Source organism: Ovis aries, chromosome 7 (assembly GCF_016772045.2).
Source record: "Ovis aries strain OAR_USU_Benz2616 breed Rambouillet chromosome 7, ARS-UI_Ramb_v3.0, whole genome shotgun sequence".
NCBI classification, from domain to species: Eukaryota; Metazoa; Chordata; class Mammalia; order Artiodactyla; family Bovidae; genus Ovis; species Ovis aries.
Genome location: NC_056060.1, coordinates 38181596 through 38194125, shown reverse-complemented (window position 1 = coordinate 38194125; position 12530 = coordinate 38181596). Strand labels below are relative to the sequence as shown.

General features: G+C 32.4%; 1 protein-coding gene across 1 annotated transcript in view; it reads left to right on the top strand.

Moving 5' to 3' along the window:
* The window catches only part of MDGA2 (MAM domain containing glycosylphosphatidylinositol anchor 2), a 925916-nt gene that overhangs the window by 856432 nt on the left and 56954 nt on the right, over nucleotides 1-12530 (top strand). Inside the window, exons 11-12 of the mRNA XM_042252298.2 lie at nucleotides 6427-6604; nucleotides 10447-10467. Of these exons, the coding sequence (XP_042108232.1) occupies nucleotides 6427-6604; nucleotides 10447-10467 (199 nt within the window). The remainder of the gene's footprint in view (nucleotides 1-6426; nucleotides 6605-10446; nucleotides 10468-12530) is intronic.

The window sequence follows — 12530 nt, the reverse complement described above, 5'->3', positions numbered from 1 at the left end:
CCCTCTATTTGCCATGAAGTGATGGGGCTGGATGCCATAATCTTAGTTTTTTCTGAATGTTGAGCTTTGAGCCATGGCACACAATATATTTAGGAAATATTAGACTCCAGTCTTTTTCTACTTCTATTTCTTCCATTTTTAGGATCACTGGGCAATCCTATTTCATTAGGTTGTCACTGAAGACTTTGTTCTATGTACCTAATATTTAGTTCTCAATTTTTAAATCATCTTTGAAAAATATTTACAAGGCCTTTCATCTATGTACCATAATGTTTGCCAAAGACTTCTTGTATATCCACTTTGTACCCCTCTGTCTGACAGCAGAGGCTTGCCAAGGTAGGCAAGGACAGAAAACTTGATGAAAGACAGATTCACTGAAGCTGTATACCCACTCCATGCTGTCTTTACCTGAGGGTTTTTGTTTTGTTTTGTTTTTTAATTAGGTAACTATTCTGATAAATATAAATTAGACAAACTACAGGGAATAAGTTTCAAAACATTTAAAGCTAAATGCAGATTGATATTCATATACCATGTAAATTTAAAATATTGATTACAAAGATAATTGGAAATTTGACATATTAACAAATGCACTTTTTATCTTGTAATTCTCTTTTATCTGCTACCCTTTCATTATTTAAAATTGCAACAAAGGAGAATGAGATTTATAGTCCAAGTATATGAACACAAACCCATAAACACACACCAGTACAAAATTAAAAAGATAGTAAATGATATTTGAATAGATTTTATAAAACCTAAGGAAATCTGGTAGCTTCAAAAGCCTAGACTTTAAATGAAACAAGAGGTCATAAAAGTGAACTGGAGGTGGTTGAATGAGGAAAGGCATTGAGTTTCAGAATAAAAATATAGGAGACATTCCAGAGCAAATATACAAAGTCCTCAGGTATGAGGAATATTTTAGTAAAATTAAAAGAACAATAACATAAGTCCTAGAATTTTCCTGAGAAAGGTAACTACAACCCACTTGAATAAGAAAGAAATGGGCTCACTTTCCCACAGGTAGCTCCGGAAGACTACAGGAATTGCCTTGAGGCTTTGGGTTTTCCCGGAGGGAGCCCTTGCGTATGGTAGTAGCATAGACTGAATTTGATTTGCAGAGACTAGGGTCTGGTAAGTATTTTGCTTTACTGTGTTATAGGTGAAACAGGATTCCCCAAAGCCCTGAAAAAGGGCAGAGATGGTGCTTTTAGACCAAAAGAATTATGATTTGTCTAAGAAAGATGTGGATTTAATAGAAATATTAACCATAGGCCAAGGCAGTTGCAAAAACTAAGGATGCTAGTACCAACCAAAAAGAAAGATCCAATGAATTTGACTGAATCGAGAGAGTATCAGAAGGAAACAGTAATCCAAGCAACACTTGTCCCCTGCACCAGCAGGCCAAGGGCACTTAAGCTCGGGTATGGGCTTCCCCTGCCTTTGCCCCATCTAAGTACTTCCCTAGGTGATAACCACTACACAGAGTGATTGGATTAAGAGTATCAGTTCAAACCCTGAACATGTTGAGTTTAACTTGGATTGGCAAGAATTTCCAGATCATGTGTATGTTTCAGTTTACAGATCTTAGCATTCAGAAAAATTATGGCTCATTTCATCTTCAAATAGTGAAAAAGGTCCTCTAAATTATGTGAAATGAACATATCTGCTAGGAAAAGAAGTTACACAATTAAAAAAAAATTGAAATGATAACTACTTTACATATTGCTTTCATATCAACATGCTCATGGGTATGCTCTGGAACTGTCGACTCTGGTTATGGTTTGGGTCCTATGTTCTCTGGGGGTTTTGTGGTATTACCTCCAAACAGTGGGCTAATGTTGTATTTTCTTTTGTGTATATGCATTTAGTTTTCCATTTTTACATTTTGCACAGTTCACTGAGATATGATATGAAGTGTTTAATTGCTTATTCCTCAACTGCTGAAATATATACTTTCATTATAACTTTAAGTTAAAGATTTAGAATCAAAGTTATTGCTTTTTTAATATACATATGAAGTTATGAAGTTTTAATAAATAACAGCATCAATGTATCTGCCAACTAAAATTACTTGAGTAGAGCATCTCATTATAGAAACAGAATATCTACAATTTCCTTTTGAGATCTGTTATAAATATTGAGTGATATTAAACATAGTTAACATCCAGAAAAGTATACTTGATTAAATTTGTATGCCTTTAGATAATAAAACAATGTTAAAATTCTGTGGGTTTAAACTACTTTTAACATCTAAAATAATAGTACATTGCTCTTAGTTCATACATAAGAATTAAAGTCCAAAGACAAGGAAAGAAATTTTCATTTATATTATATTATTTTATAGAACTATTAGTCTCCAAAACAGATAGGAACTTTGTAATGTCTAGTATCAGCTATGCAGAAGTAAATTACTTTCTGTTGAATTAGGTTTTATGTACATTTTTACCAGTGTTTGTAAATATAGTGACTGTATGCAGTTATCACTAAGTTAGATTTCCTGCTCCGCTCATTGGGTCAGTTGAATATACACTGTGTACTGGAATTTAATCTTGTCACGTCGTTATGTAGTTAATGATCAGACACTATAGGCAAAAAAAAAAAAAAAAGAAGAAGAAGAAGAAGAAGAAGAAATTGTTCCTGGTTTATAATCTATGTGCAAAAAAAGTACTATTAATTGTATTATAACTAAATATATAAAAATGCTAGTGAAAACAAGGGAGTAATACATTCTGGGGAAGCAAAGGAGAAGATGATGCTAGATAAAGTAATTTTGGGTGTAACCAAATTTTGTAGCTGCTACTCTCCAGACAACCTTAGGAGAGCTACAGAAACTTCCTTCTGCCTCAGTTTCTTCAATTTGTATAATAGGGCTGGTATTAGTTCCTGCTTACTAAGGGTTGTGCTAGACTGAATACAGTAGATATAATACAGTTAACATGGTGCCTGGCGGTTGCATAGTATATGGACACACACTATGCAGATACATACAAGTTAATGTAGCAGGATGTTTTTGTTGTTTATTATCTGATCTGACATCACAAGTTAGACAGTAATCAATATAGAAGTATAGAAGAAACCACTAGCATTAATGCTGTGGTCTAGCCTGTCTGTGGAGAAGGAAATGGCAACCTGTTCCAGTATTCTTGCCTGGAAAATCCTATGGACAGAAGAGTTGATGGGCTACAGTCCATGGCGTCGCACGAGTTGGACGGGTTAGCGACAAAACCTCTAGCCCTGCTGAGCTGCGCCAAATACAGATCCTGGATCACCTGCTTCCAAATTACCCTGTAAAGGAGAAGGTGATTTTTTAAAAATTATGTATTTCTAAACTCACCAAAAAATTATGTTTCTAGACTTCACAGAAGCAAAATACTTACTGGTAGCTAAGACTTGAAATTTTTGGTTTTTAATCACGATTGTCCCATGACTCGCATGCTTGCCTAAAAGTGAGAACCATTATACAGAATATTAACCACACCAGATACAAAACTCCAGAGACTATCAACATTCTGAACTCATGAAAAGGAAAAGCTGCACAGAAGTGGATGAGTAGCCACAGATGTAGATGAGGGAAGCTGTTGATACAAGGAAACAGTCTTAAAATTCAAGGGAGAAAAAGCTTTAAGATAACTCATGGTTGCCTGTTTCTAACTCTTATTCTGAAATTCTCTCTTTGAAAAACAAAGAGAAAGATTTCAGGCATAGGCAAAATAATGTAAGTATTTTATATACCTGCTACCAATCTAAAAAATTTAAAATCACCTGAGTGTTTTGCTAGCCCCTCACAATTTCAAATTCTCTTCTTGATGCTCTCCTATCCCACATGACCAAGTATTTACTATTTTCTGCATTTCTTTATACTTGAATATATGTCTATGCATCCCTTTTCAAAGTACATATTTGGAACTTAAATTTTATAAAACATCTGCTTCAAAGTTGATTTTACCTCAATATTACTTTTGTTAAATCCATCCATGATGATGTATTGTGGCTTAGGTTCATTTTTCATGCTCTATATTGAATTATGCTTTATTAAAAGCTTACAATTTGATTATCCTATCTCCTACTGATGTTTAGGTAATTCTGTTTTCTATGCCTTAAATATTTCTGTTTCCTGTGTATACAAGTTTATCTGTTCTCATTGTAATAGTGTTTTTATTGCCAAATTGCTCTCCATACTTCTACCAATTTACATACTCAAGACTATATTTAGAAGAGACTATATTAGAACAGAGCTTTCTGTAGATCTCTTGATTTTTTTGCATAATATGTGCAGAGACACTGTCTTTTTATTCCAGTCTATCTTTTCAAGGTTATTTTCATAGCAAACATCCTTAGAATATAGAGACCTCCTGTGGAGCAGAAGGAAAGCTCATTTAATGTCTAGTATAATGAATATAAAGTCTCCCTCTTGGGCAGTGGTTGGACAGATTTGGGTACTTACTGTCACTTATAAAAGACTTAAGTCTTTTTAGCTCAGGATCCCAGAGATGTGATGCAAACAGAAGGTATGTGCAAGATCCAACTCGTCACTCCTTCCTCACCGTGGGGGAATAGGGAGACAAAGGGAACTGGTTTGAAAGTAAAGCTTACGCTGTCTTCTGTGTTGTGAATCCTTTTCTCTGTCCCAGTAGTCAGAATTCTTGTGCTGATGGCCCATGATACTATTGCAGGCTAACTTGTTTGCTTGTAAGTAGACTAATATCTTACCCATCCACCCTCCCCTGCTCCAGATTCTTGACAGGCATAAATATTCTTTGTTTTGTGTTAACAACAAACCTTAATGTTGTTTTCTTTATAAGCTTCTGTTTTTATGGGAAATAATATTGTGGTTTTAATTTTCACTTCCTTGATTCACAATGAGGTTAAGACTTTTCTGTAATTCGTTATTTGGGCTTTCTCATTTATGAAATACCTGTTCCTATTAGACTCTTTGCTATTGAATTATTTTTCTTATTTTGTTATAGGGGGTTTTAATACATTCTGGTTAACTGTATTTGTTCTAAATATCTTTTTTCAAACCTCTGCCTTTATTTTACCTGTTTATTGGGGAGCACCGATGAGATAAAATATTTATGTTAAAATTTTTAATTCAATGTTAATTTCAATTTTAAGATTGACTAATTTATTAGTCTTTTCTTTGTGCTTTTCTATTCTGTTTAAGAATATAACACCTTGTGTGAGATCATAACCACATTCTTCTGTGTTTTTCTAAAGATTTAACTTTTATCTTTTAAATTTAAGTATTTGATTTTCCTGAGACTATTCTTTCTAAGATATGTGATAGGGATCACATCTATGTATTTTTTTATATACCCAAGCAATTGAGTGGTATATATTTTCATGTCTTCTACGTGAACAATTCCCCACATAAATTAATATATGGGCTTTCTGTTCAATTTCATTCTTTCATTTGTCATTTGTCTAATCTTGTGCTAATAGCATGTACTTGAGATTTTCAATTCTAGAAATATAGCAGGCTAGGCTATATAATTAACAGTAACCCACCCTCAGAAAATAAGCAAATAAACAAATATATGAAAATATATCTATATGTATATATATGTGTATATATATGTATGTGTGTGTGTATATATATATATATATATATATATGTTATTTTCAAGGCCCCACCGCCCCCCCGCCCCGGTGGCTTAGCAGTAAAGAATCTGTCTGCCAATACAGGGGACACAGGTCTAATCCTTGGGTTAGGAAGATCCCTTGGGAAAAAAATGGCAACTCAGCCCAGTATTCTTGTCTGGGAAATCCCATGGACAGAGGAGCCTGGCTGGTTATAGTCCATGCAGTCCCAAAGAGTCAGACATGATTTAGTGAATAAACAACAATGGTATATACATATTAACATATATAGTATATATATTGCTTTTGCCTTCAGTTATTAACCAACCCAGACAAACTTGAACTTTGATTCTTATAGTTTGGCAGTGGTAAGGAATGAAAACCCAAGTCCTATCCAAAGCAAGGGTTTCCCAAATGACACTAGGTATAAAGAACCCACTTACAACACAGGAGATATAAGAGACACAGGTTTAATCCCTGGGTTAGGAAGATCCCCTGGAGGAGGGCATGGCAACCCATTCCAGTATTCCTGATTGGAGAATCCCATGGACATAGGAGCCTGCTGGGCAACAGTCCATAGGGTCACAAAGAGTTGGACATGACTGAAGCAACTTAGCATCCAAACAAAGAGACCATCTTCATTTTAATCTGTGACACCAAAGGGTTGATATTTAAAGTAAAAGTGAATCATACTGTTGAATGTCAGAAATAAAGGTACATCTTTAATGAAATATAACTTTGTCCTAGGCCCTAAAGAATCTCTAGCAATAGCATTCTTAACCACATGATCAACACACAGTTAAAATTATCAGAAACATTATTATATAATTCTTTTAATTTCAGGCTGGACAGCAGCGATGGTGGGAACAAGAGATTAAAATAAATGGAAATATCCAAAAGGGAGAATTAATTACATATAACTTGACTGAGCTAATAAAACCAGAGGCTTATGAAGTCCGACTGACTCCTCTCACCAAATTTGGTGAAGGAGATTCAACAATTCGTGTCATCAAATATAGTGGTAAGTAGCTTTTTGTTTAAAAGAATTTGTTTATATACTAAACTAACTAGAAAGTTGAACTATCTACCAAATTTAGACACAAACTAAAATTTAACATACTGACTTTCTGGGCCATTAGCCAAGTGAGAAAAAAATTCCGTAATACTTAATCATTATAAATTGTACTATTTAGTTTTGAATATAGAGGTATAGACAAATGCTTAATTAACTTTGAACCTCAGAGATAATGTCATGAATGTCTTATTATTTTCTATGTCATAGTTATGGGGCAGTGTGTATACATTTTTTACAAATTCTTAATGATTTTAAAGTTTATATCATTAAGAAGTTAGGAAATGTGATTGAATTTTTAAGTTTTTTTCATTTTTTGGAGTAGGTTTAAATTCACATTAAATTGAGTAGGAAGTACAGTGTTCCCATGTATGCCCTCTCCCTGTTACAGCTTCCCCTACAATTTACATCTTACATTAATGTGGCACATTGTTAACAATAATTAACAAATATTGTACATTATTAAATCAATAGTTTATATCAGGAATTAGTCTTTATGTTACACAGTTTTGCATTTTCCAGGATGTTGGGTTGGAATCATGCAACATATAACCTTTCCAAACTGATTTACTGTATTTGGCAATATACATTTAAAGCTTTTACATATATTTGTGTAGCCTGATAGCTCATTATTCTTTATTGTCAAGTAATATCCCATTGCATAGGTATATCACTGTTTGTTTAACCATTCACTTATTGAACTACATCTTAGTTGATATTTTTCATCGTTTTTTTTTTCCTTTAGAACACTAAATTTAATGTGTATGTTTTAGCTATAGTTTTCCTTTATAAACGATATGCATTTACTATTTCTTTACTATTTAAATGTCCTCCTTAAACAAATATAGAAAATAATGTAAAACTGTGACAGAGTTGATCAAAACATTTATAATAGTTCAAATAGGAATAATGTTGATTGATATGATATTATTGTTCATATATACCTGACAGATTAATATTTTATCATTTGAAATTTATATGCATTTTTCAGCTGAAATTTATAGTGTTCAAAGCCTAGCTCTGAAATCATCAATGTATTTTGCAAGGTTGTGTATGTTTTGTTACCTCAGTGGAATATTTTTCTTTTTGATTAAGGCTTGAGTTTAAAAGATAATAGAATGAGGGTTTTTGCAGCTCAAGTTTTCCATTCTGTTTAGCATTAAGTATATTTTCCTACTGACGGGGGCAACAGTGAATACTGTCAAAGTAAAAAATAAAGTGAAATTATTAAAACCTCACTGGAGTTATAAAATTACCTGTATTTGCTCTCATCAGTCAGAGTACACATTGGGCATGACAAATTCAATTGTCATTAAAAAATGAAATATAGAATATATAGTGGAATAGTCATATAAGATCAAGGAATATAAAAACATTAGAATCACTGCATATATTTTCTTGAATATGACTCTTTTTAAAATGTACGTTTTTATCTTAATGATATAAATATTAGAGCAGGGTAGAAATTGTTATTCTGTAATCACTTTCATGATTCCATCCAACAAACAACTACATAACATCTTCATATAATTATCTAAAGTTTTAGCATCAAATATCTTTATAAAATATGAATTACTCCTTCTAATATTTATGCTCCCTCTCCTCCAGGATGTAAAACTGCAAACTACGTAATATGGAGGGCACTGGAAACCATAATTAATACTCATTCTTTTAAAGGTGAAGATATTAAGACCCAGAAAGTTTCAGTGTCCTGTCGCCTTAAACAGCTATATGACATGACTAACTAATGAAAACTAGAGATCACTCCTAAATGACAGAAATCTTTACCTATTTGCTCAGTTTATAGGAATCATTAGAACTTGTCTTACAGAGATATAGAAGAAAATCTTCAGAAATTCAATTTAATTTTTATTGAAAACTCTGATATAACAAACAGAAATGAAAAATAAATCTGGAAAATCAGTACTGTGTTTAGTTCCAACTTTTTTAAACTACATTTATAACTTGTCATGCTTATTAAAATCTTAAACATTTTAATTAAAATTTGCTTTTATATACTATGGATTTGGGTAAAGTATACTTTAGTGTGTGTAAGCATACATTGTATATATAGGCATCCTTAAGAAATTCAACATGCTATTGATAGTTTTAAAGAAGAAAAGTAGACTCACTACAATATTTCAAATTAGAATGGCAAATTTTTACAAGATTAATCCTGATGTTTGCAGTGAATTTGCTGACTAAAATACTTTAGAAGTCTCAAAATTCGGTCTGGTCACAGGTTACATGTAGCTGTGACATTGCTTAGAACTAAATTATAATTCAAAGATGTTTGCTTCTTTCAAAAACTATATATAAAATCAAAAGTTATATGATCCTAATTATAAAATAATTTTAATTTCAATAATTAATTTTCAAATTAAAACATACTGATACCTTGAGGCTTTCCAGCTGGCACTAGTGGTAAAAAATCCACCTGCAATGCAAGGGACATAATGAGATGCAGGTTTGATAACTGGGTGTGGAAGATCCCCTGGAGACGGGCCTGGCAACCCACTCCAGCATCCTTGCCTGGAGAATCATATGGACAGAGACTGGTGGGATATGGTCCATAAGATTGCAAAGAGCTGGACATGACTGAAGCAACTTAGCATGCATGCACCATGCAAGAAAGGGATTATTTTTGTTTGTTTTTCAGTGGAACTAATAAATGTATAGTCCCTTCTCTATGTTATTCATTTCATAATTTGCAATGGGGCAAGTACAAGTAGAACAGCTAAAATAATGGGAATACTCTGTCTTCTTGATGTAGAAATAGTAAAAAGTAATTCGTTGATAAACTAATCACTTTGTTAAAATTGATCTCAGTATATTAAATGTAAAAATTTCATATGAAGATGCTTTGTGCACGTGTGTGCATTTATGACATTCATTTTGTATTTTACTGCTATGTCCAAGTTTAACAAAAGTGCTTAATGGCAAACACTAGGAACCAGCAACAAAATAGACAATCTTCTGGAGGTTAGATTAGCAACCCATTTTAATCTTAGGAGACTGCAATAATGCTTTCTTTCATCCAGAATGAAATTTTCTCTCAGAGTGATAAATGCTTAATCGATATATACAGATACCATTTTGTCTCTTAGGTTAGATATAGTTTTGTTTTGCTGCAGTAATAGTTAAAGTATGCATTTCTTTTCAGGTAGAAATCAATTGGCACTGTAAACACAATTAGTTTTTTGAGATAAATATTTCTTCTTGAGATAAATATTGCAAAAATGCAAATGCATTACCTATCATTTGAAAACTGTGTGTGTGTGTGTGAAAGTAATTAAAACAGCATTAAAGTAGCTATTTGTTTTGGCTCACACACAATAACATGATATGAAGATTGCTTTATTTTCATATATACCATATATTTTAAACAGAAGTAGATAATAGCAAAAAAAACTAAAGTGTGTTCTCTGTTAGATAATTGCATTCATTCTTAAAACATCAAAAGTATAGCTTGTCAGCCTCAGTTTTGATTACTTGGTTTGGTTAGCAATGGTTAAGAAAACAAAAATCAGCTGCTCTATACCTTGGGAAATGAACAAATCCCGTGAGCCATTTAGCATTGATAATTTGGGTACTTTGAGGCTGTTATTGCTGAGTTCCGAAGTAGATTCTATTCAGTCTTTGAGAACAAAATAGATTGCAGATATAATTCTCCCTGGCCACAGTGGGGAAGATCATTAAGTTTTAGTTAGGCACTTATGAGATGCTGATTAGTCTTTTATTTATAAAAGGCATTTAAGCCATGCTAACATTATTTTTTGCTTTTCTTGTAGCTCCTGTTAATCCTCATTTGAGTAAGTATATCTTCACTTTAAAAATGGTGCTATATTTGACAATTTATACAAATAAAAATGCATAAACATACAAAGGTTGTTTATCAATTGCTCATATTTGGGTTGACATAGAATGTCTTAGAAATAGTAAAACCGGCGTTAATTGTACACTTTGAATCCTACAGGCATAAAGACAAATAATTTAATATAGATTATTGACTTTTCCTAAATATCCAGCCATTTCTCCAACATGCTTAACAACTGTTATTTGTGTAACTGTGGTTTATTTATTCCTTTTGTGGTACTGTATATTATTTGTATTGCTATTTATTTCTTTAATTTTTACCATTTGATTTCTATATTCAACTCATGAAATATCATATTCACTTAGAAAGTTGGTATTTTAATGGTTCAATCAAGATTTTTCACTAATCACTATTCCATATTCCAATCTTATATGAAGAAAAACTAATTTGATTACCATCCTCTTAATAATATTTCATTTTAAAATTAAGAATCAATTTTTGTCCCTTATTTTGTGTCTAGCAAGATATTGTTCTGGTCTAACAAAGAAAGAAGAGCCATCTTTGTACTCTTACTCCTATCCATTCAACATTCTTAATTTCCTATCCTTAGTGAAGAAAATGTCCAAATCTGTTTTTGCATTTTACTGTATTCTCTTTTCTGTTTTGGCCTTTAACTGATTATACAACAAAGGCCAAATTGCATAACCTCTATTCCTGCTGTGTTTCCTCCCAAAGATCCTCTTTTACTCTGCTTTTGCATAACCAAACACTAATACTGAATATTTTTATAGACCTTTATTGTTCACATCTTGCTTCAGTGCATAAAAGTTCATTTAATCACCTCAATGACCTTTTAATGCAGCTATTATTATCAGCTCTTTGAGGTTCATTTTTCTTATAATGTTTAGCACAAATGCTTCTTCCTCCACTAATTACTCCCTCATTTTGATTTTTAATTACAATTTATCTTCATCTATGTAGAAGTTATTTTTTATTTTCTCATATCCTCCAGTAAACTGTAAGATACTTAAGAACTAAATCCGTTTCTAGTTTCTCTCTATATTTCACTCTTTGTGTCTATAATGGCATCTCATGTTTAGCAGGTGTCCAATGATCATTTGTTAAAAGAACAAATACATGACAGTTTCAAGATGAATTAATGGCATAAATAAAATTCTCCCTGGCTTCTACTCAGGGTACTATCGCTAATTAATTACTATATTGACTATAATTGCTTTGAAGGTAAGTTCTCTGACTGCACTTTCAATGGAAATGTTTAAAAATAGTTATCATAGAAAGATTAAAAGTAATTACAGGGGCAAGTTGACAAGTATTTCAATTCAAGGAAAGAATTTTGAACAGTCTATCTACTGAACAAAATGCATGCATATTTATAGACAGGAAGTAATTGTTAACTGATTACCTCAGTCCAATATAATGAGCACCATTATTTTATGGCAGCTGAGAAAATCTTACAGAAGAGATAATATCAACGCTGGATCCTGAAAGTTTAATAGAGTTCCCTCGGGTAAAGAAGGTGAAGAAAGGCTCGCCTGTCATTGAAAAGGGATCATGTTCACATACATAGTAACTGGACAAAGCTCCATTTGTCTGGTGTACAATGTTCAGAAGTTATTTAAGCCAGAAATGTGCCCTAAAGATGGACAATATTTATTAGAATTTGCATGCTTCCTTTAAAACTTGTGTCCTTCAGGTCATAGTTATCGACTTCTCTTCTTCAGCAAGGACTTCACAGGTGTGAAATGGAAATCCAAATGATGCATTGGATTTTCTATTTTTAAAGTAATTTCCAGCATAACATTCTATACCAAAATTTCCATTGGTTTTGTACCTTTTGAATTTTTTTAATGATAGTCAATATGGTAGAATATGAGAGTTGTTTAGAAAAAAAATGAGTAAATATTACCTAATGATTTCTCTGTTATCAAAAGAAAGTAATTATTTTTATATTTTTGACAGTCAAATGCATTTTTTCTTATTAATTGATTTTTTTTAACCTTCATTACTACCTCCAGGTCCCAAACACAGATAACAGTA